We start from the raw sequence: 26,167 nt of genomic DNA, 5'->3' as shown, positions 1-26,167 counted from the left end.
CTCGGTGTGCGTGGGCGGGCAATCGGAAATGTCGGTCGCTCGGGGAATGTCCAAAAGTAAAGCTTCCGCAGATATGTCAAAGGGATTCAAAGGGGGTGGGCGCTTCAGCACTCCGCAGAAATGATTCTTCCAAATCTTCTTGACGCATTCTGCGTCAGACTCTATTGCTCCACTGGGACCACGAATGGCTCCGGGAGTCGGTGGTCGCCTGCCGCAGACTTCACGGGTGATACGGAAGAGTTTCCGGGAGTTTCCGCTTGCTGCCTCCTCTGCCGCTTCAATTTGCCGGTTCATAAAATTGCGCTTGTCCAACCGCACGGATCGTTTGACTACCCTGTCTTGGGTCTGGTAGTCAGTCCGGCGGTCCTCGGTTCGGTCGGGGTCTGTCTCCTCGTCTCTCAGGGCTTTCAGCCTGGCTCGTTTTCCAATTTCAACCCACGTTTCATCAGACATCCACTTTGACTGCTCACTCCTTCTGGTACCAAGGACGGTACGGGCCGACGACACAATCGCACTCTTTATGAGGCTCCAGTCCGCCTCAATAAGGTCGGATTCAGATTTGTGCCGCTCGTAGATATGATCTACACTATCTCGTACAGCAGATTCGAAGTCGATCCGAATTCTGCGGCGTCGGAGCTTCTCAACGTCAATTCGTTCGCGCTTTGGAGGCCTCGCCTGGCGACTGAGTTTTACTCGGATGTTTCCAATGAGTAACTCATGATCGCTATGGATATCGGCGCCTCTGTAAGTACGTACGTCGAGAAGTTCCTTTTGGTGCTTCAAGCTGTACAAAAAGTGGTCAATCTGCGTCCTAGTGTATCCATCCACGTATATTTGTGAATGTCTTTGTGGGGAAAAACAGTGCCTCCGATGGCGAGCTCGTTCAGAGTGGCGAATTCTACGAGCCGCTCACCATTATCGCTGGGGTCACCGAGGCCGTGTCGTCCCATCACCGTTGGGCCAAGCACCGGGTCTGCTCCTACTCTCGCATTATAATCCTTCATTACAATCACGCGGTCTCTTCGGGGGATGGCGGAGACTGCCGCGTGGAGAGAATCGTAGAAGGCATCCTTTATCTGCGCGTCGGCATCCTCAGTGGGGGCGTAGCACTGAAAGACGGTCAAGGAGCTACCAGGCGTCTTGAAGGAGGCACGTATCAGTCTCTCCGAGATTGGTTCCCATTTCACGAGGCAACGGGCCGCTCTCTTTGACATCAATACTGCCACTCCCTGGCGATGATATTGCTCCTGACCTGAGTAGACAATAGAGTAACCCTCAATCAACTTTCTCCCGGCTCCTTTCCAGCGCACTTCGCTCAGCCCTAGGATGTCCATACCGTAGGTGTGCATGATACGTGTGGCGTGCAGGTCCTTTCCGGGGGTACGCAGGGTGCGAACATTATATGTCCCAATGCGCATACTCGAGTTGTTAGAGAGGATTACTCTACCTGTTTCATTGTCCATTCCCATGCAAGGTCGTCGTTTTACAGAGCCGGTTGCCGTCCGAGGCTGCTGTGTAGGTGTTGTTTTAATCTGTTTCATTTAAGGAGGCAAGGTGATTAGCCTAGCGCTCCCGAGGCCAGAGCCACGAGGGCCCTGAGGGGGGTCTAGGACGATTTGGCACCGCGAACTGGCCTCCGGTAATTGGCCGCCGGTACAATCGGACGCCGGCCCAATTGGACACCGACCCAATTCGACGCCGACCCAATTGGCCTCCGGGAGGATTGGACGCCGCACAGTTGAATTAAATGCGCAAAGGAATAGACGCACGTTACGATTTGTTGGAGTAAATAAGCAAGTCAGTTTAATATGCTTCTATCTTTTCAGTAGTCGTACCTTATACATTTCGCGCTTGACACATTTTTAATATAGATTGAGAAAAATTATTATGCCTTATGATGTTTATTAAAAGAAAATAATTCTTCCCTCGCTAAAACTTAAATAATATGTGCATAATCAATTAATTTATTGTCTATACATGGATACTTATTTATATTTACAACAAATATTAATAATAATGTTCGATATTAGAATGAAAATTACATTATATTTCAGCGTTTTATCGACTTAATATTATAATAAAGCTTAAACATGTATATTATTATGCATAAATGCGTATTTGAAGATAGTATGAAATTACAAACAAAATACTAGGTAAGTTATCTGCTAAGTATAAATGTTTCAGTAGTTTGATTGAAACTACTTAGGTACTGGGTGGGTGCCGGACGAAATCCCGAAGACCGAAATCCTGAATGGCCAAAATCCCGAAAGCCGAAATCCCGAATACCGAAATCCCGAACGCTGAAATCCCTAATGGCCGGAATCCCGAAAAATAAAAAAAATACAAACATCAATAATTGCGCAATTTTTACAAGAGACACAAAAACCCATTTTTTGTGGAAATATAAAAAAATGTAAAATACAAATATCAATAATTGCGCAATCGTGAATTGCGCAATTTTGTAAGACACAAAATCCATTCGTTCTACAAAATGGTCTCTCCTGAAAAAAATTGCGCAATCGGAAAAACCCATTTTCCGCAAAAATGGGGTTTGTCTCTCTCACAAAAATTGCGCTCACGATTGCGCAATTATTGATGTTTGTATTTTACATTTTTTTATATTTCCACAAAAAATGGGTTTTTGTCTCTCTTGCAAAAATTGCGCAATTATTGTTGTTTGTACTTTTTTATTTTTCGGGATTTTGGCCATTCGGGATTTCAGCATTCGGGATTTCGGCTTTCGGGATTTCGTCCGGCACCCAGTACCTAAGTAGTTTATCAATCAAACTACTGAAACATTTATACTTAGCAGATAACTTACTTAATACGAGGGTGGGTCAATAAGTCCTTAGAAAAGCCGACAAGTGGCGCGACTAGTACTGTAAACGGTTTGTTTTCATGCAGCGGCACTACCGATTCAGTATGCTGCGAAGTTTCAATCAGATTGGTCGGGTTGTTGTTTTTTATTTTCGTACATTTAAAAAAAAAATTTGCTTGTTTACAAAAATGGAGAAAATTGAGTTTAGAGCTGTTATTAAACATTTTAATATAAAAGGGTTAACAGCAAAGGAAATAAAAAATGAGTTGGATTTAGTTCACGGCATATCTGCTCCTTCACTTGCAACTATTTATAACTGGTTAAATGAATTTAAACGTGGTCGTACATCAACAAAGGATGAACCACGCTCAGGACGTCCTGTAGAGGTGACTACACCAGAAATGATCAATAAAATCCACGATATGGTGTTAAGTGACCGAAAATTAAAGTTGAGTGAGATAATTGAGGTTACAGGGATCTCAGAAGGTAGCGTCATTTCTATTTTACATGACAAATTGGGCATGAAAAAAGTTTCTGCAAGATGGGTGCCGCGTTTGCTCACAGTCGACAATAAACGCAATAGGGTGGTGGCCTCTAAAGCCCTGTTGTTGCTCATGCAACGCAATCCGGATGAATTTTTTCGTCGCTTTGTGACTGTAGATGAAACATGGATACACCACTATACTCCCGAGACGAAAGAACAGTCAAAGCAGTGGATTGCGAAATGCGAACCATGTCCAAAGAAGGCGAAAACCGTAAAATCAGCTGGTAAGGTTATGGCTACTGTATTTTGGGATGCACGTGGAATTATTTTCGTTGACTATTTGGAAAAAGGAAAAACAATAACAGGGAATTATTATGCATCTTTATTGGACCAGGTAAAAAACGAAATTAAAGAAAAACGGCCTCATTTAAACAGGAAAAAAATCCTCTTTCATCAGGACAATGCCCGTGTTCACACATGTTTACGATCTATGGCTAAAATTGAAGAATTGAAGTTCGACTTGGTCGACCACCCACCGTATTCGCCAGATTTAGCCCCCAGTGACTTTTTCCTTTTCCCAAACTTAAAAAAATGGCTAAGTGGACAACGTTTTTTTTCAAATGAAGAAGTCATCGATCGGACAAATGCTTATTTTGAGGACCTTCCGAAAACTTATTTTTCTGACGGTTTAAAAAAAATTGAGAAACGTCTAACCAAGTGTATTGAGCTCCAAGGAGATTATGTTGAGAAATAAAAAAAAAATACAAAAATAAAAACTGTTTTAATGCTTTTTTCTAAGGAATTATTGACCCACCCTCGTATTTTGTTTGTAATTTCATACTATCTTAAAATACGCATTTATGCATAATAATATACATGTTTAAGCTTTATTATAATATTAAGTCGATAAAACGGTGAAATATAATGTAATTTTCATTCTAATATCTAACATTATTATTAATATTTGTTGTAAATATAAATAAGTATCCATGTATAGACAATAAATTAATTGATTATGCACATATTTAAGTTTTAGCGAGGGAAGAATTATTTTCTTTTAATAAACATCATAAGGCATAATAATTTTTCTCAATCTATATTAAAAATGTGTCAAGCGCGAAATGTATAAGGTACGACTACTGAGAAGATAGAAGCATATTAAAATGACTTGCTTATTTACTCCAACAAATCGTAACGTACGTCTATTCCTTTGCGCATTTAATTCAACTGTGCGGCGTCCAATCCTCCCGGAGGCTAATTGGGTTGGCGTCGAATTGGGTCGGCGTCCAATTGGGCCGGCGTCCGATTGTACCGGCGGCCTATTACCGGAGGCCAATCGGCGGAGGCCAGTTCGCGGTGCCAAATCGTCCCATTCCCCCCTGAGGGTCGGCTCGACCAGGTTTTTCTGTCGGGGATTTCCTTCCCGTAGCCAGATGGCCAGTTTTATGGCGCCGGTCACTCGCCCTTCGCCCCCTGCTGTTAGCTACAGCTTACGCTGCATTGCCCGAAGGTCGCCGCGGGGAGGCCAGCAGATGGGACTTGCTGGCAGTTTGGCATTTCCCAACTTTTGCTATGAACACATCTACTGGCGTCAATGTGTCCACTTGGAGCCGACCAGCCGTTGACCACAAAAACACATAAGTACCTAATTATTAGACATTTTTCATGCCCCCCCCCCTTCATTTTGCGCCTATGGCCTCCGAGAGTGTTATAAACGGACATACGGGGACAAATAAATACAGGGAAATCTTTCCAGATAGAAATGTAAATAGGTATGTACCTACCTACATAGGTGCCAACTTTTACGTTACAAAAATTCATAATTTTTGTATTATTATTTTATTATTTTGAAGTTACAATGACGTAGACGTAGAGTATTTAAAGAAAGGGCGCCATTTTTTAAAATAAGATATTTCTGCTCTGCTATTTATTATTCATGGATCGAGGGAAAATCGAAATGTAATAAACGCACGGCGCCTACAGCGGCTGTCTAGAGATAATTATTACAAAAATAAATTATCATTCGAAAATTATGTCTAAATCAAAATTTGATAACGATAATAATAACTTCATAACTTATAGGTACTTCATACTTGTATATTTTAAATTGAATTAGGTTCCTAACTATTAACGTTTCAAAACGCAACTGACTACTTTTTAGATAATAGTATGAACAATTACCATAATATGAACCAATGTAAAACGTAACGCCTACGAAAAATGGTTGTTTTCTATCGCAATTTTCGCAATAAATCATGTTTTTTTTTTAAGATAAAGGCGATTCGGATTCGCACAAGGGCAGCTGTGTTCTTTGGGGCGGTCCTGTCAATAAGTAATTATTATGGGCAACAATCAAACATTTGATAGCAGTATTCACGGGTATTCATTCATGATTCAAGAAAATATTTCGAAATTATGTCAGGTTAGTAAAACTCAGTGGAAAGTCTGTTTTGAGAAAACCCTACTATTATTAATTTGTTTTGATAATCGTGCCATCTATCGTTGTACATGTAAATTCCCTAAAGTTTGTGAAATGTCAAAACAGCACCTACCTATTTGTCTTTTTATATTACCTACTTACATTTTAATAAATCGTTCTATTTGGGCATTTTTTTCAAATGATATTCATACGTACCTACTTATTATATTTTTGTTTATTCCGATTATTTTCCTATAAAATTCAGTAAGCAACAAAATGTAACAAATATAAACGTCAAAAATACTAGAACTCACCCTTTCAAGCTTCTGGAAATATTGACGTAAATATGTCACTGGGTTTTCCGGTTTATTCACGCACAGTTGAACGATGCAGTCCTTTAATAATATTTGAATATTGTGGCTTTGTATATAATTTTCACATTCACGTAAACTTTGCTCAGCTTCCATTGTGGTCGCCATTTTCGGAACACTGCGTATCTTCGCCTATTCAATGTCCGGAGATGTCTCGACTATTCAGTTAGACATATTGACATTATAAACTTTCCCCGGTCGCAATAAGTCAGCGGTAAATATGTTTTAATTCTAAATAAAGTCGATATAGGAACGAGACGTCTCGTTTCATTTGAGGTCGATAAAACAGGAGTTGTTATTTTTATTTATGTCAAACGACTTTAAATGTTACCGCCAGAGGGCAACGCCAGTTCCGCCAAACTAAATTCAATATTCATTTATTTTATTTGAAAATTCAAAACCATGATGGAACAATATAATTTTAATTAAATATTATGTTAGTGGGGTTGTCATAGAGAATAATTAGTTAAATGAGTTCAAAATAATACTTTGATAATAATTTTTATTCTCTCTTCGAAATCTAACATAATTATGTTGGGGAAGTGAAATAAAATACATTTACTGTCTAGAAATTGTATATTTAAAATTCTTTTATTTAAACTCAACAATCATTACAATATCATATTGTTTTGTATCAAATAATAATAAATGTAAGGAACTATAAAATATTTCATACATCTGATCCATCTATTAAAATGGCTATGGGCATACATTAGAATAATATACACTTAGCTTAGATCAACCAAAATATCAATACACGTCGAACAATCGAGGGCTTAGTGTCAAACAACACTATCTACAAAAGTGCAACTTTACAGGAGAGCCAAAAATCGTTATTTTAGATTCTTGTAACTTTACAAGGGAAATGTTTATTTAAAACCTAATGTTAATATTTTATAATTTATTGTGTATTGTACATTTATCTTGCTTATGATGATGTTAAAATTTATTGGGATAGTTTTAAAAAAATATGAAAACAAGGGTAACTTATGTAATTAGCGTTAAACTTTACTGACGATTTAATAAGAAATTAGAAAAGATTGACATAACGTTGTTTGACTATCATGTAGCTGTAAATGTAAAATAACGTTATCTCAAAAAAAAAAAAAAACACGTTTTTGTAGATAACGTTGTCTGACTTTAAGCACTCGCAATGTGGCGATGTATATAAAATATTCACAATGGACCGTCAACCGGAATGATCGGTGATTTAGTCGCATGCAACCAGTTACATAATATTATTGTGGTTGATCTCTAGGTACATAACTCATGTGGTAATTCAGGTAAAAATGTATACAACAAACCTATGATTTATCATTTAATATAAGTTTATAAAAAGGTTTCCGACGTACGCTATGCCTTCTTCTTCTCATGCAGCGAAGTATTTAATAAAATTAGATCATCTTGCTCGGTAGCAAAAAAAAATATGAATAACGAGACAATCCTCTTTTGAGTTTTGTAAAAGCATACAAAATATTACACCCGCAAGAATGAGAAAAACATTAGGCACTGTATTAGAATTGATAATACTATAAAATAATAATAAATCAATGTACCTATATAATAATATAAGTATATTATAAATAATAAATAAATCTGAATTATCAACAATTTTTTTTTTTTAAATAAATAGCCCACAATTGCCTAAATATTAATTAGATTTTGGTCATGAAAATTTCTAAATAATATTAAACAAATTTTCAAGGACATAATACTAATTCTTTTTAATCACAATATTATTATCAATAATATAAAAAATATGAAACATTAAACCGTAAACAAAATTTTTGTGCTGATTATCTTTGATGGGCAGTTACAAAATATACTTTAGGCAAAATTGGACCGAGAATAAGTGAGAATAAATTAAATACTAAATGAAAATATTTTGGTTACATTAACGGGCCAAAAAATTGAGGCCTAATCCAGAAAAAGAATGTTTTCGCGATAACAGTAGTTTTAGTGTAGGTAGGTAGCGACAAATGCTATTATCTCATAGTGAAAATTTCAGAATAATACCTACTAATTTTCTGAAAAGGGGCTCAATAGATGTCTTAACTTTTGGCAAGTATATCCGCATAATAAGAAAGCTAAAGCTGATTTTACAAGCGAACATTGTTAAGAAAACTGTTTCTTATTGCTAGCAGAATATAAATGGTGTTATTCAGGGTTCTATTATGAACTAGAAAAAAACATGAATGGTGAATATGAACATTCAATACTAGATTTGAATGTCACACTCGATTTACCTATTAAAAACTGATTTTAATAATTTATTTTGAAAATTATATTAAAAGAATTTTATGCATATTATAGTGCAGAGGTATAAAAAATATATACTTCACACACCATTTTATTATAATTTTTTTACTCCCAACTCAGTTTTGGATGTTTACGGTTTGGATAATTTTTAATTCCAAGTTTAAATTTCAGTCCTCAGCAAATACATAGCATGTTATAGAATCAAAAAATAATAGTTTTTCTCATAGACATTCTACATAATGAATAATGGCGACATTTTTAATATTCAAATACCAAAACTTAGCACTAAATTATGTAGGTTACCAAGGTTACTACTAAATTATTATTAAATACACATAAAGCCATCCACATGTGTTGCAACACTAAATGGCTTGAAGGAACATTGGCAATATAATTGAAAGGATTCACTGGTTCAGTAAAAGGTAATATCTAGAGAGTAAAGGTCATATCGAAAGAAAAAGTATCGAAGTATAGGTAAGTATCGATGCTTTTTTGACATCTCTAGTGATATCATACTGAATGACTTTTTCTTATCAATTTGTATTGGTGGCATGATATTATGAGTTCAAAATCTAATGTAAGTAATAAGTCCATGTTTAGTAATCCAATTTATATGATTGTTTTTGTTTTTATACTACCGGCACACTTCCAATATCATTATTAAATTTGTAACTAAGTAAAATACTAAAGAGTTTTTTTTTTATATTGCAGAGCAATAATTTTAGGTAGTTTCACTTATTTAGGAATTAAATATTCATTTATCTATGTTTAGATCCAGATATTTGAAAATGGTAGAAATAGGCAAATTGGGTTACATTTTAGATCCTAGGCAGAGGATATGGGCCTCCACGGGGTGCAGGTTTTGTGAATAGAATTTCGTACGAGGAATGGTCGCTGAACCCATCGGTTCCTTTTCTATGGATGACATATAAATTTTTTTATATGTCTGAACGCGTGAATCACAGTTCCAGAGCTGGGCACTCATAATATGTGTAATACTGAAATACAAAAAACAATGTTTATTATTTATATTACGAGTGATAATTTCTTAATCTCTCTTCGTGAGGCGGCCAAGATCCACATCAGATTTAAGAGTTAACGGAAAATATAATACATAAATAACCCGATGATCACCGAAGGGTTTTTTAATACCTAAATTTACATCTGATAACTGCTACCATGTGGACGGCCAAATACCTAAATTGTAAATGAAATTTTTTTTTGCGAAAGCCAGAATATTAACCCAATGTTTACGGGCCGCACAAAATTGTGTTTTTGCTAATTGCTTTTCAAATGCAAATTAACATGTAAATTAAAAAATTAATCAAAAGGGCCCGTAAGCATTGGGTTAAATTGAAATATATATTTATAATACTTATGAAATGACTAGAACATTTGTACTAGAAGGAACACTAAAAAGTTAATAATTAAGCTCTGTGGTGTTTCAGCATAACTTTAAATACCTAAGTATATATATATTTTAAAACACAAGCATAATATATATATAATATATTTTTGATTATCGCAGTCTTACGAAATATGCATTTAAATTTTTAATTATCAGAGAGTTATCACACATACTATAAATAACGACTTTTAAAACACTTTTTCAAAATTCCATGCAATATTCTAAATAAACTTGACAATACTTTGATCATCACGTATAAAATTTCAAATAGGCACTGAAGAGTTAATGGTGTGACACGGCTTCATACAACTTTGGAAGTTCCGCTTCTAAGCGTACCACCCGCACCGTCGAACGTAGTTTCCAATCTTCATCACATTTAATAAGATCTGTTGGAAGTTCATCGAGAGCTTCCGGGCAAACGTAACTGGTCAGATATGTTATCAGCTCCTGCGAACCGTCTCCGTCCAAATCAGATATGAGTAAAGAATTTTCTTGATAACTCAAATCAGGCTGACACACGGTATCTTTGTTTTCGGTGTAGCAGATTTGGATGACGTCACTTTGGCTCGCGTTGACAATATGTATATCGGTCGAATTGAACGTGACCAGGACCACCCTCTCCGTTAATCGATTGACTGTTACGTTTTCATCTTTCATATTTTTTTTAGATTGTAAAATTTTTCTGGCAAATCGCCGGTGAATTTCTCCTTTCTCGGGACCGTCTGTCGGCTGAGGCAATATATTGTTGAATATGCTGTAAGTATCCGAATCGGTGTTGCGATCGTATCTATTTTTTCGGCCACCCACGTTCCACTGCCAAAATTTTAAAACGAATCCGGATATATGGTGCTTCAAGATGTTGGCGCTGTTATTGAAGACCAAGGTGGCGGGAACCATTCCGTAAACTCTCGCAGCGCTGTACTCCCAAGAGATGTTTTCTTTGCCGCTTCTCTCATCTATCAATTGCACTGTGACCTTACATTTTTTAGGGCAGTGACCTTGATTTTCAACAATCAATTTCCTACCGTCGACTGAATAAATATTTCTTTGATTTTCTGTTTCCTTTCTTTGGCCATAGACCTGGTGCTGCTTGGTTACCGCCCAATCGTTCCACTTTGGATTGTATGGCTTATTGGTAATGCTCTTGTATAGTTCTCCCAGAGTGACATCTTTGAGGGACTCGAACAGACTGGTGTTATTCTTACAAGTATAACTGACGGTATGATCTTTATCAATTTGAAGTTTATTAAGAGATGTACATTCTGTTATAACCAACGGCTGGCCGATAACGCTACCTTGATAGCCGGATACAAACACGAGGGCATTGTGGTTTTGATCTGCAGTGCTACAAGGCGCAAGCATATCGTTAACTCCGTCACCGTCGATATCCATTATCACCAGAGGAAAATCAACTGACTCAAATGGTTTACCGTTGGCCTCGTGATTGTGTAAATACCAATAGACAGTACCGGTCATCGGACTGAATGCAGCAAACAATCCTTCTTTACCGACCACAATACAATCCTTTAATCCATCTTTATCGACATCTATCAAAGAGCAATCGACATCGGTAGGAAGTCTCGGCTGTCGAATAAACCAGCCGACTTTTCCGGAGTTTCCAACGATCAATATGATACCGTTGTCATTTGACGACCTGACGCCTTCTGAATGCTCCGGATTGACAACATCTCCGCGAAACAGCATGATGAGATTTTTATCATGTCCCATAGCCCCGTCGACTATATTTATGGCCCCCTTCAATTCTATATCATGGTACGGATTTTCCCAGCTGGAAGTCTTTATTCTGTGCAACGACGACGACATGCATTCTCCCAACTCGGAGCACGGCAAGACCCAAAGGAATATTATTATAGTTAAAAAACAAACTACAATCGAAAAGACAAAGAAAAATCTCCTCATCGGAGACATTCGCTCCGGTTTCTTCACATCTTGTAAAATATTAACGTTCTCAATGTTGTTGTCTAAGCCCAGCGCGTATCCGTTCGGGTCTTCGGTCTCTTCGCACGCAGGATAGTGGTCGAACGGTGTCATACCGTTTTTTATTATTTTGTTATGTCTCTCTTTCTGAAGGACTTGATTTCTCGTTGAAATGGAATTGTGTAACTCCTCTTCAGACTCTGAATCAGTGATGGTTTGCGGGAGAGGTGAGTAAACTCCTTGTCCTGATCCCTGGTTTGACATAGCTATTTTGTGTTTGTGCGAGTAGAAAATCAATAAGTCTTAATGTGTTCGTATAAAGAAATGTCAACAGGAAAAGGAAAGAACGACTGCGTATGTGTTTTAGTTTAGCACAGGATCATATTTTCACTAGTTATTTAATTGTTTACGCGCTTTGTTTTCCGCATTATTACACTTGACAATTTGTTATTGTTGACATTTTGACACATTTCGTCGAACGCAAATAAAATTTAATATAACTGTAGTGGTTGGCAGCAATGTTTAGAAAATACTACCAATAGGACGATTTTTTATGTTGTCGTTTTTATTTATTGATTTTATTCTATCTTTAGTCCTAGTTTTCTACATCATCAAAAATAATTTATTGATTTAGGTAGGTACCTAACTATAATGTAGGTTTATTGTATCAATCAGTATAAACATGGTATAAACCAAAGAGATTGGACTCCTCCCCAGAGGTAGCACACAAATGTCAGTGTGTACTCGTTTTGTGAGAGAAAGTTCTATTTCTCTGAAATTAGGTAGGGTGAAGTAAGGTTATTTGGTGATAATTTTTAAAAAAGCTCCATTTACAATCTTATTTTTTTGTATAGAAAAATAAAAGACGTCGAAATATATGGACAATCTATAATTAAATCCTTACAAGAAAAACATATTATACAAAAGCCAGGGAAATACACGATTTTTTATAGTATATTATGTACTTAAAAACGGTATAAATAATTTGGTGATAGCATAAGTAATTTGGTGATAGTGGGTATTTAATTTGGTGATATTGTATGATTTTGAGTTTTTTTGAAGATTTGACAACATTAATCCATTTCGCTCCATTTTTCCTTAGTGTCGTGAAAATTTGTTTTCTCAGATATTCCACAAATCCATTCGTCGTCATTTTTGCTGTGATTGGTTTTTTGGAGTCGTTTACGGAGGAAGCGAAGAAACTTGAGAGCATCCACGTTGTTTTACCACAACTACTCGTTCTTCTGCAGCTACATCTGGTTGTTCCTCTCCAACTGGAGTAAGGCATTTTGCCGAAGAATATCTTTTCTTTTTCACAGGCACACGCACTGATAAACTATATCTGGCTTAAAATTGACTCCACCACCACTTACTGGCTGAATCACTTTCCGAGCTTAACAAAGCATCACGACACACAGACTTGGCAATTTTATGAGTCATCTCCCTTATCTCCAAACCGGTCAATCCGAAGCCCAACACCTGCATATTATTTATATATGTGACCAATTTTTGCTCATTTTCTACTGTCAATGGAAAAGGCCTTCTTATTTTTGAAAAATTCTTCGTTGAATTTCTATCTTCTCCCTCGTTCTTAGATTTTTTTTTAAAGATGATCATGGAATACCCATGGCTTTTGCCGCTTTATATAATGTCAAATTTTGATCCATCACCAGGTCTACCGCTTTTTGTATATCAACAAATTAATGAATACGTTCTGTAACATTTGTCGTCACCTTCACTTCTCTTTCCTCATTTAGGTGCAAACAAAAAATGTGAAAGGTAATTTGGTGATAGTCTATATAACCTGGAATTATTTTTTAAAACATAATTAAGCACCCGTAAGACAATATAAAATAATTTGTTGTAATTTTTTTCACTGGTTTATTCATTTTTAAAAACACCTAATAATGGCCTAAAAATGAACTGTCGAAAAATGACAAATCTCCTAATATTTCTACGATATTTGTAAGTCGGTAAAGTTTAAATTCACTAAATAATAACAAAACTGTATTAATGGATAAATATAATAGGCCATGCACCATGAAAAACCATTATAAAAACATAAATAGTATGAATATTACCTTGATACAGCTTAAATGTTGAAAAAAGAAAGATTTTATTCGAAAAATGTGTCAATTCTCCGAAAAGCGTTCTATACAAACACGTGTACGTCAACTTATAACTGATAACACTTTGAAAATAATTTTTCCAAGTCAAAGAATAGTATGAACATCTATGACTTATTCTTGAAAGTTTTTGGACGGCAGGTTATTTGAATACACGTAATAATACAAACTATCACCAAATTACCCGAAGAACTTCATTTTTCGGAAATCTGAAATAATTTAATTTATATAACATTATAAAATTGCTACATATACTCCATTTCATACTTCATATAAATACAATTTTTTGTTTGGTATTCTTAAAAATATATTTAACTCTGAAATGAAATATAAATTCTATGTAAATAATGAATGTCATTAACTAGCACTAACAGTTTTTACTTTGAAAAACACATCGTATATTTTGGGTTCAAAATAATATTATGCATACGGCCCTGGATTTTTCGCAATAAACAACTATTTGACGTTTGATGTAAAAGTTGTGAATCGTTATTGTAAAAGATCTTTTAGGAAAAACTTGTAAGGTGAGTCGGGGTAAGTGTGACATATAATTTGATGAGATGAATTTCAACCTGGTTCATGATGAATAGGTATGTTTTAAACAGTTAAAAACTTTACCATAGGATCTACAATAGCATTACAATTAATATGTACAGAAGGAACCGACTGTATGTCTTACTATAATACGACATTTTAATATTTTTTGATCACTAGTCAGTTTGTCACACTTAGGTACCCCGATATTGGGGTAAGTGTAACTAAATTCACCATTGTTCCAAAAGTTCTTCAAAACCATAACGTATTACATGCATAGAAAGGTAATATATCATTTAATGGATATTGATTCTTAAATTAAAGATTTTGTATAGATTTTCAACAAAAATGATCTATATCATTTTTTTTGGGGTAAGTGTGTCATACTAATGTATGTAGAGCTAGTGATGTCCCGAAACAAAAATTACGTTTTTTATTAGGTAGGTACTTAATTATTTAATGTGGTTATCTCAGCAACAGGAGTGGTAGGTAAATGAATCAAAGGCTTTTGAAGATTGACTTATAATTTTATTTGTCTCGAAAGAGCACAAATACAAAGTATACAATACAGGAATGCAGAGTAACCCTAAAAATAGTCAGTACTTACATGACACGACATGAAACGATTTTAGATATTTTTGATAAAAATGAGAAAAGGGCATATCTATTGAATACGTAAACACTATGTAGGTATTTATTATTTGATTTATACATTATAAAGAGTATTATACCTATTTAATATATTTTACTCACTTTTTACTTATTATTTTACTAAGAGAATAAATTAAAAATCAAATGATTTTTATTTTAGGGGACTTTGAAACTAACCTACCATTTTAAGGGCTTTTGAAATTAACATGTATGATTTTAGAGTGTTATGAAATTTGCATTGTAGCAATGACGCACGAGGAAATAGCAAAAGGCGTTCTGTGGTTATTTTTCTTGGAGAAAAAATAAATGTAAGTCGAAGTATTTACTAAATTTAACAATATAATTATGTTTGCGACATATATTTTATTACCGTATACATATATATAATATGTAAGTATAATGAAAAATATTACAAATAATAAAATAGATCAGTAGGTGTTTATTATTAAAAAACTGGAAGATATTTAATACATTTTCGTTGAAAATGCTCAATTAACGAAACCGGTTCTGATTATTTACAAATAGGTTACACATTTTTTAAATTTGAAATGTTATAATAGCTTCACCAAGAATTAACAGGGTGAAATATTATTTTTTAGCTCGTAACAGTGAGCATTAACAAACAGTTGATGAAATTTAATACACCTAACATGATTATTTTCGTATTATTACAAATTTAAATAACAATCAGCAAAAATAGAATGTGGATACAAATAGAGATTTTTATTTCATGTGCTATCCAAAAAACATTATTAATGAATAGGTAGTATTTATAAGACCTACATAATTATTAAAAAAATAGGTAAGTATTGTTTAATTCTAGTGCATATTTAAAAAAACGTAGAATATATCTAGTGATGTACCCGATTGGTTTAAGTTTAGTCTGACATTTTTACAAACTAGTAACGCAACTTTACTTTTATAATATGTACTAATGAAACAATAGGTAGGTACCATTATTGTTTTTTGTTGGCTGAGTAAAGCCAATGCACGAAATAATTTATAACACCTAAAAATAAATGTTAAAGTGGAGGCACCCCATATACTTTTATTATTTTTCACATTGTTTTACATTCGGCCGGCCGGCGAACAGCGGTGACGGAACCTAATAAATCATTGCAATGAATTGCTTACCTACAATAATTATTATTATGTTTTTAAAATAAAATCTTCGATGACCAGGGATTTTGTTGTAAATTTGATTTAAAATGACGTGGTACTCGCTCTGTGGACTCTCTTCGAATGAAATATGAATCACACTGGCTCCTGTTATACCCACTCTTAAGTTTTCGAGCAAACTTTGTCAGAATTCTGTCATCTTGCTCAAGTTTTATTATAACTCCGACAAAATGTTTCACAGTTTTTTTTGTAGCAAATTGTACTACAATCCACTTTCCAATCTCTAACATTTCTTAATTAGATGCAACTGCAGTATCATCAAACTGATCAGACAATTAATTGAAGGATCGTTTTCCTCATCGCCGAGCAAATTATTAATATAGTCTTGCATATTATCTTCGCTTTCGTCACTTGATGTCCATGACAAATCTTCTTCTGATGACATGGGTTCGTGTTTTTTTTGTTTTGGTGTACTTTTATCGGTTTCAATACCTTCTTCTGCATGTTAGTTTTGTCTTGCAATGGCTTTATTTTCTTTTCTATTGGGACATTATTTTTCATTCGCTCTATAACATCATAACATATAATCACTTCTGCTCCTGGGGCAACCATTTTTCTCTTATTCTTTATATGCGCCTTACTACTGATACAATTCAGCAAACGTGTTTCAAACAAAGTTTTTTCTATATTTTCTGCAGGAAACTTCTTTATTTGGTAATTGAACAACTTTGCAATCCAGAATTATAGGCTTAGAAGAACATTTTTGAGTCGAACAGTCCCCATACAAATTGACGTTTTTTTTTCTTCTTCGGAAAATTCGATTTATAGCAATTTTCGCGAATTCGAAATCAAATTTTCAGAGTCCCTTGGATTTCGAATTATCTAGGTTATACGGGTACACAAATTCTTACATATAAACATTCTATTTCAATTACGAACATGTTCGATCTTCGATACTTCGATCGATATAAATAATGCGTCATGTCCCATCACTAGTTAAAATATTGACTTTGCAAATTCATACAAAATATATGGGGGAAGTGTGACACAATACAAAGGCACACTTACCCCACGCGTTTACTTTCGTGTCCATTAATAAACATTTTTTTACCGAATAATAACGTATAATAATACAACACTTATTTGTCAATAAACGTAAAGAAAAATGTAATATTATTATTATAAATACCTGTGAAAAGATACGCCGGCATTTCTCCTGGCTTTGCATCCTATATCACTGCAAGAGGACATGGTTTTTTTTACTTAAAACGTCGACGAACATAATATCTTATTTCTTTCAAGTCGAGAGAATAACAATATTATATCCGCCAATGTTCTTTTACCACACGAACTTGAAGTAGTAGCTCCAGAATACCAACATTACCAACTGTCTTTCTCCGATTCGTATTTTTTAGTACATAAATGATGGCGTATTCCCTTTCCAGTCTTTCAATCTCTTTGGATAAAACTGTTAAATAAAAAACACAAATAATTACAGTTAATTACAAACAAAAAAAAGTTTATTATATTACCTACCTATTTACACATGTGTATTTTGAAAATATTTTATGAAATAAAAATATAACATGGGTTCGTTTTTGACATATTGTGTATATAATTACTTGTTTATATAAACCTATTAGACACAAAATATATGTAGGTATGTTGACAATTTGTTATATAGTTAATTACAGTATTTTACCAATTAACCATAATATTATCAGAGAAGCCCTTCATATATAATACGGATTCATACAAAAAATCGATTATTTAAAACGAAAATGTTTTTATTTGAAATATAATGTATGAAAGTCAGCGTTGAGAAAATAATATTTTGAAAAGCTATTGATTCCTAAGTATAATTAAGGTTCAAATAGACTATATGACGATCGGGCACATATATGCTAAGAGCGATTTAGTGTCTATGATCAAATCTATGCCATTCCGACATTTATACATACATATTGTATGACAGCTATGACATCGTATTTACACTCTGTGACACCCTATGACGCAGGACGCCAACATAAGAAACGGGTTTTTCGACATATATGTGACGAATCGTCATAGAGTGTATTTGAAGCATTAGTGTCTATGATCAAATCTATGCCTTCCGACATTATTATACATACATATTGTATGACAGCTATGACATCGTATTTACACTCTGTGACACCCTGTGACACAGGACGCCAACATAAGAAACGGTTTTTTCGACATATATATTATGACCGATCGTCATAGAGTGTATTTGAAGCATAAATCTATTAAAATATTGTGTAATATGGTTGATTGGTTGCTCTGCATTTTTTGCTAAATGATGATATATTATTTCTAAACATTTTTTTGAAACTAGTTTCATTAAATTTGTGACGTGATTTGTTAATGGCGAAGTATCATACATGTGATTATCTAATTCTCTAAAAATACAGTTGCTATTAACAAAATAGTTTAAAGTTTATTATTTAAATATTCTAAATTAAATTTTGGATGCATACGAATGCCTCCGCTTTGGTGCAGGGCAAAATATATTTAACTCTGAAAACTATTATAAATTTATCTAAATAATGAATGTCATTAACTAGTAAGTACTAATATTTTTTAAATCAAATCAAATCTTATATTTTGGGTTCACAATAATATTACGAGTTCGGCCCTGGCACATGACATTGGAGAGTAAACATTTTGACGTTTGACATAATTGTTATTGTAACAGATGTTTTAGGAAAAACTATCAATGTATAATTAATAATATGCATATATTTTTCCGAAGTGCTGTTACTCCTTCGTATTCTCCATTACAAACACTTTTTTAGCCGAATAACATCTGAAATCTTTGTAAAATACAATAACAATATCTGCCATGTTTTTTTACAACACAAAAGCAAACGATAGTGAAGTAGCAGCTTACAGTAATGCCAACAGACTTTTTTTCTGTTTCGTATCGCTTCGTACGAAAATGACGATATGTTTACTCTCCACAGTCTAATCTCTTTGGTATATACCCACAAGGCATTAATTTTTATTATATGAAAAAAGTTACATTTTATCAATAATAATATTATTATGTTAATTTAATAATAATATCGATCAAATTCTATTGACTTCTCATCAAATTATTGAAATTTTGAATACCTACGTCCAACCTACTCTACTGTTTATGGTACCTACTATCATCACCAGCGGTTCTTTTGTTTATGGAAGTATAAAATTGGCAATTAATTTTACATTTTATTATTGTCGATGATTATTGACAGCAGTCATTTCAATTTGCAACAATATCAAACCTGTTTGACTAGTATTCTAATTTAAACAATTTACAGATTTTGTTTGCATATTGTACTAATTATATTTGGTTTATTTTAAAACATGGTTATGGAGCTTACACATTCATTTTAAATCTTCACCGAAAGCAATAACTATTAACCTGCTTGAAAATGGACAAACTTACACTGGTGTCTGGTACACTCTTCATGGCCGCTGATGTATTTGCTATTGTCAGTTTAGCAATGCCAGATTGGATCGTTACCGATGTTGGAGGCTAGTATAATAACTATAATAAACTAATGAATCGTGTAGACATTTTTCCTTCAAAATACGTCAGCCAGCCTAAAAACATACAAACAAAAACAACGAATTGTTTTATTATACACTAAATACATGATAATAATGATGTATTTACCTTATGCTATGCAGGTGACACGCGACTAGGACTTATGTGGACATGCATGACCCTTTATAACAGGCCTCAAGTTTGTTTCACTCCTGAATTACAACCGGAGTGGCTCCTAGCTCTCATTTGCATCTTTGTAGGATGCATCTGTATCACAACGACGATTATACTTCTCGCTTCAAGTCATTGGGACAGAAATGTGGTGCCGTATGCTCGTTGGGTGGGATTCACGGCAAGTAAGTATAAATTGCTATTCGATGATAACAATATTTGTACTTTGAACATCATTTGACTATTCAACTAAGGTAGGCAAATAAATTACAGTTTTCCGCCCATACTGAAAATATATAAGAATCAAATGGTAATGTTTGCAATGTTAAGAGCATAGTTCAGTGAAACGGCAAATAATTTTCAACTATAGGTGTGACGAAATTTTGGACTCGCTGGCAATCGGAGAGCGAAAGTCGAGCTGTGAACATGTCAATTTGTTTCGTGATGCGATGGGGGTATTAATTCTTAAATTGTGTAAAGATGACTAAAAACGTTACCCATTTACTTGAAAAAGAAAACATGTCAATGAATATATTATATTGTTACTAATAGAACATTAAATGGACGCATGTTGGATTTATATGACAAATTATATTTCGTTCGGCATGCGTCATTTGCACAATCCGCGCATCGCCTAGCCACGATTTTTTTAGACCATGCCTCAACTGAGGTATAGCCTTAAGAATCCAACCCGTCGAAAACGTAAATGTACTGCTGAAAATATTGATATAGATATTTACGAATGGGAATTCGTAGAGCAGCATTCAACTTTTCAATTTCAATTCAGCTTTCTTTGAATAAACGCTACAAATAAAAAAAATTGAGTATTTTTTTCAGGCATGGAATGCATTATCGTACAAATTTATATGGCAAAAATTGTTTCGCTTAACGAGTGTTTCACATTACGAGTAATATTCTGGAATGAATTATGCTCGTTATAAGAGGTTCCACTGTAGTGTAAATTATAGAACACCGATGTATTTGGGGTATTTTCTGATGACACTCAAGATTAAAAAGCATTTTCGAATGTGTAACCTATTGTGTCCTACGAAATAGGTAAACATCTAACAACCGGCACATTAGATATTTTCATATTAACATGGCAGTTACGCTTTCAGAGGTATAATTTATCTTTTGTTTACAGTGGTCCTGTTTTGTGTCGCCGCAGTAATATTCCCCATGGGTTTCCACGTTGACGAGATCGGGGGGCAGCCTTACCAGCTGCCGAACAGCCACCAAGTGGGCATCTCCTACATCCTGTTTGTGCTGGCTCTCTGGATCACCGTCATCTCCGAACTTTTCGCTGGAAAAGTTTGCTTGCCGCATTTTTAGCAGCATTATGTTGACGGTTCACTTTATTACTTTTGTATGCATGTATATCATCATTCGAGCGTACCCGCCAAATTTGTTTTAGGATTGCGTAGATACGTTTTCTGCAAAAAATTAATGTGTTATAGTTCTGTGATAATATAATTATTATTATGAATTGATTTGAGTCTTCAAACATACACATAGATGAGTATTGGTGATAAGTTTATTTAGTGTTACATCCAATGAGATTTTACTTCGCTATCGATACTGGAGATATCCTTCTTTTTTTCTTTCGACCATGTCCGATCCTAATAGGATCATATGGGCCTCCACAGAGTAGAGGTTTATATTAACAGATTTTGTTTTTTATGAGAAATGGATGTCAGCCACTTGCTCATCCTATTATTCATACCCTGACAGACCCAAATTGAAAAACAATTTGTGTACTTGCCAGACCCAGGATTCGAACCTTGGCCCACGGCGTGATAGTCCAACGCTTAAGCCACGCGGCCACCGTGGGTATATGTGAGATATCCTTATGAAACAATATTGTATATTTACCAGTTAGTTCGGTCATTCATGAAGTTAACTGCACACCACTTAATACAGTAGTGTAGTGCTTCCCTGTTCCCGTTCCATCCACCAATTTTTTAAATCACAATATTTCGATGGATACATACCGAAACACTTAGGAATTGTCTAACTAAACTCTCCCCACGCATTTATATGCCCAGTTTACTCTTTCTTGATAGTTTTCAAGTTGAAAATAACAGTGACATTATTTTCTTCATTCACATGACTCAAAGCTATTGTAGCATAATGGTGAAAATTAACTGGAGAAGTGCTGGAGCTCCGGCCTACTACACCACTGACCTCATACCAATGGATGACTCGATTGTCTTATGCAAAAACATTCATTCAGTAGTTGTAAGTGTAAAAAATGGAGAATGTGTAAAGCATATTATGTGAAATTAGCTAAACACGTCTCCTGTGTGTAGTTGCATCAGTTAATGATGGTTTCAATGTGTGTATTTGATTTTGAAATTAACTATCTTAATGTTACATTTTTCTTTGAAAATAATTGGGCTCCAGAGGATTGAACTAATACGAAAACACCGGTGATCAAGTTAAGTGAATACACTTAAAAGTTAAATAGGTATGATATTGTTGATTTTACATAACTGTTTTCAACATTCTGTAAATGAGGTCTATTTCCAAGAAAGAATATTGATACATAATTCCTTCTGTTTATTAAAGAATTGTAGTCTTGATAATGGTGATGCAACCGAAATATCTATTGGCTGAAAAAAACACTTGTAGAATTTAATATAATTAATATTGTTATTTTTAAAATGGAATTCTACCTAAATGCTGACTCAAGTAAAAAAATGTTTTTGGTATTTGAAGTCGAGCCAAAAATTTAATATTATATAGTGTTATGGTTGCTATGAAAATGATTATTGTCTAATGCATGGTTTCCCAAACTATGGGTCGCGAGCGAATATTGAGTGGGCCCTCGCCACTGTATACATGAATTTAAAAAAATAGGAAGTGATAAATTTGATATTTCATTCAGCTATTTATAATTCCTTAATAATTAATCTATCAGAAGATACGTCACTGAAAAATAGTTTCAATCATAAACAGTTAACGAAATTCTGGTTGCTGATAATTATCCTTGCCTGTTCGATGAAGCTATGAAAGTCCTCCTCCTCTTTACTACCTCATATCTATGTGAGGTCGGATTTTCAGCTATGGTCAACATTAAAACTAAATACCGAAATAAATTGGATATATCAAACTCACTGCGATTAAAAGTAACTAAAGTTGAAGTTGATGCTAAAACTGTAATGAAGAAAAATAAGAAAAAAATACATCCTTCCCATTGAAATAACTTTGTAAAAAAAACCTTGCAGGTGTAGGTATTTAAGTAATATTTTTTTTTTATTTAAGTTGTGTTTCTTATTTCAACAGTCTTTCATTCATATTGGTAGCACTTATAAAAAATATTTTTTTTATTTGAATTAGAACAAAATAATAAGACAGCATTAAGTAGTTCCACGACTCGCCACTAGGAAATCTGAGCATTACCAATATTTATGCCCTCTTTTCTCTAAGACAGTTAAGAGGTGGGTCCCAAGATTGGAAATTTTTGTTAGATGGGTCGGAGCCCAGTCAACTTTGGGAACCACTGGTCTAATGTCAGTACAAGGTCAAATTTTCGTGCGCCAACACTTTTGCATAAAAAATGCGTAAACCGTTCTTGCGCACAAATTTTCTCAAGTGAGTACCGGCCTTTAGGAATGAAATGCTAATATCTTTTCACACAAAAGGTCGGTATCTGGTAATGTGAAAACTGCTCCCAACTATTTGTTTAATTATATATCACGTTTTGTACTCATTTAATCCACGGCATGTCAATAAATTAGATATAACAAGCACAACATTCCATACTGAATTTATCGGTAAAAGACAGTAGCTGGTTGCTACGAATTGATTTCATTTTATAATATTTATATATACTACTTTAAAATATGTATTAGCTGATTAAGTATAAAATTTAATTCAATGTTTATTTACTTGATAGTATCTCCTCAGATTATGTATTAAAGAATTTTCAAATGACAATGTCACATGATCAATTATCTTTATCAAAATGAAATAATGGTGATGGCTGATTTTATTAAATTATTTTCGAATATTATAATTTGACTTGTGTACCTATATTTAACTGTAAAATTTGTTGTATATTTATTAGGAGTAATGTTTACTGTTGTGAATTTAATGTGCTTTTGAAATATTTTTTTTTTTTTTTGACCATGTACGATCTTAATAGGATCTTATGGGCCTCCACAGAGTAGAGGTTTGTATTAACAGATTTTGTTTTTTACGAGAAATGGATGTCAGCCACTTGCTCAACCTATTAGGTCCATACCCTGACTCACACACAAACTGAAAAACAATATGTGTACTTGCCAGACCCAGGATTCGAACCTGAGACCCACAGCGTGATAGTCCAACGCTTATGCCGCGCGGCCACCGGCGCACCACTCATTTCGAATAACCATAATACACATAACGCAGCTCTAGTATTGTTTTCAACAGTCTCAAATCCAGAATAATAAATTACAATACATGTTTCTTCTATTTTAGTACATAGTTACCAGTTTTATTATTTATAATCTATATTCCTGACTAGGGGTAGTCCATTTCCTTCATAAATCCTGTCTTATTTTCTATGTTGAAAATTCACTGTTTTTGTGGAATATCTATTATTCCATAAATCTTATTTGGCAACATTGGCTGCCTGTGTTGACTGCATATTATATTGAGGATGCATCTCGAAGGTTTCAACCCTCGATTTATTTATTGTCCCCTACCTCCATGCTATTGAAAACAATTAAGATGACGTAACGGGGAACCATTCACAGTCTTGTCAACTTGGCTCTATCCATGTTTTGTACAAAATGTAATTTATAATATACACTATCCCTCTTATAATGTTTGATAGCTACTCTAATGTATTATTAATTTATTGGTGTGTGTTATTGTATTGAGACCGACTGTAATGTAATATTATAACAAATGTTAAATATTGCAGTCACTATGATGTCGTACATTTTATCTATAAATATGTTAATTAATGTTAACAATTTTTCTTATTTTCTTCTGATCAAGGCTTGTGAAAATATGAGTATGTATATATAGATAAATCCAGTATAAGAACACGCAAATTTAATGTAACGTGTACTCGGAAACACTAATAAATTGCAGTTTTTGGATTGAATCTCTGAATGATATTATTTTGATATTCTCTATTATATTTAATTCTGTCTTTTCATATTTAAAATGTTAGTATATTGTTTTTCTTTTTATCTAATATTGTCAATGTATGTAGAAATTATTGATTTGTCAATTTTATTATGTAAATATATGTTTATATTACTTTTAGTTATAAGTTTTTATTTATCCTTACATTCGTTTGCATGATTCAATACACACACCACTATAGGAACATTATGCTATGCTACTAGTGATCGCCCATGTGAAATATGAAAAGAAAAAGTAGATAGATATACACAATGAAGAAATAGACTGATTCATATTAATTGTTAAATTTTTGGGCACGCACTTCTCGACCCACGCTTCATCTCATATTACAAGAAATGAAAATATAATATTAAATTCTACAGGTTTTTAAAAGGTTTGTCGATAGCTATTTCGGTTGTAACAACATTATCAAGACTTTCAGATAGGCCGTTTGCCTTTGCTTAAATATTATACGTGTACTATAACTGGAGAAAAGCGGAGTTTATAAAATAACATGTGGCACATGTAGTCTATGCTACATTGGTCAATCTGGCAGGCCAATAAAAACTCGTTTCGAAGAACACCTCCGGTCTTTCAGGAACGGTAAAACAGATTCTCAGTTTGCTAAACATTTGATACCAAATTCACATAGCATCAGTAATAATATAACACCAGAATGTTTGCATATATGTAATAAAGGTCTAAAATTTAATTTACTCGAACAGTCGGAAATTAATCGCGAATTATCCAAAGGTAATCACATAATTAATGAAAATTTGGTAATGCATTCGTCGCCACTATTAAATATAATTTAAGGGGGAGACACATGCCAGCAGAGAACCTAGCGGAAATATACGAAGCTTGCAATTTGAGATTTTTTTTTGATAATTTGGCCATAGGCCATTGTAGTCGGTTACATGTAAATCAATATTACATTTCATTGTAGAATAGTTCACCGTGAACTTTCTTACCGGAAAGAGATATACGGTCTCCAATTTTATTAGATTCAATATGAACATTAATTCAATTTTCATAGCCAGTTTTGGCAAAATTCATGAATTCAAGAATGAAAACCTAACCTAACAAATAATCCAGTACATCGGCTATTTTCAAAATTCGTTTGCTGCTGGCTTCCTGTAAACAAACCGACAAGAACCGTGTTTTATTTAGACATGAATTTTATCTCAGTATTATA

General features: G+C 34.1%; 3 protein-coding genes across 3 annotated transcripts in view; 1 reads left to right on the top strand and 2 right to left on the bottom strand.

The window, feature by feature from the left end:
• Pka-R1 (protein kinase, cAMP-dependent, regulatory subunit type 1) overlaps nt 1-6,414 on the bottom strand; it is a 285,462-nt gene extending 279,048 nt beyond the window's left edge. The window contains exon 1 of the mRNA XM_085959467.1: nt 6,036-6,414. Coding sequence (XP_085815593.1) covers nt 6,036-6,200 — 165 coding nt within the window. The 5' untranslated portion in view covers nt 6,201-6,414. The remainder of the gene's footprint in view (nt 1-6,035) is intronic.
• Nucleotides 6,415-6,659: 245 nt separating this feature from the next.
• LOC147063184 (uncharacterized) lies at nt 6,660-12,225 on the bottom strand. Its single transcript, XM_085959881.1, has one exon. The coding sequence runs from the start codon at nt 11,959-11,961 to the stop codon at nt 10,042-10,044; it is 1,920 nt and encodes a 639-aa protein (XP_085816007.1). The 5' UTR covers nt 11,962-12,225; the 3' UTR covers nt 6,660-10,041.
• A 7,151-nt stretch (nt 12,226-19,376) lies between these two features.
• LOC147063183 (uncharacterized protein C16orf52 homolog A) lies at nt 19,377-23,523 on the top strand. The gene is made up of 3 exons (XM_085959368.1): nt 19,377-19,667; nt 19,824-20,036; nt 20,996-23,523. Exons 1-3 carry the CDS (start codon nt 19,565-19,567, stop codon nt 21,181-21,183), a joined length of 504 nt encoding a protein of 167 aa, XP_085815494.1. The 5' UTR covers nt 19,377-19,564; the 3' UTR covers nt 21,184-23,523.
• Nucleotides 23,524-26,167: the final 2,644 nt, after the last annotated feature.

Source organism: Rhyacophila brunnea, unplaced genomic scaffold (assembly GCF_057557595.1).
Source record: "Rhyacophila brunnea isolate RB1 unplaced genomic scaffold, BYU_Rbru_1.0 scaffold_9, whole genome shotgun sequence".
Classification (NCBI taxonomy): domain Eukaryota; kingdom Metazoa; phylum Arthropoda; class Insecta; order Trichoptera; family Rhyacophilidae; genus Rhyacophila; species Rhyacophila brunnea.
This window is presented reverse-complemented; position numbering and strand designations above follow the sequence as displayed.

What these genes read in the sequence shown, in the direction of transcription:
- LOC147063184 (XM_085959881.1), bottom strand. Translation starts at nt 11,961, where the DNA reads ATGTCAAACCAGGGATCAGGACAAGGAGTTTACTCACCTCTCCCGCAA.
- LOC147063183 (XM_085959368.1), top strand. Translation starts at nt 19,565, where the DNA reads ATGGACAAACTTACACTGGTGTCTGGTACACTCTTCATGGCCGCTGAT. An exon ending in GATCGTTACCGATGTTGGAG is followed by an intron (nt 19,668 to 19,823) that starts GCTAGTATAATA and finishes TATGCTATGCAG; the next exon opens with GTGACACGCGACTAGGACTT. An exon ending in TTGGGTGGGATTCACGGCAA is followed by an intron (nt 20,037 to 20,995) that starts GTAAGTATAAAT and finishes TTTTGTTTACAG; the next exon opens with TGGTCCTGTTTTGTGTCGCC.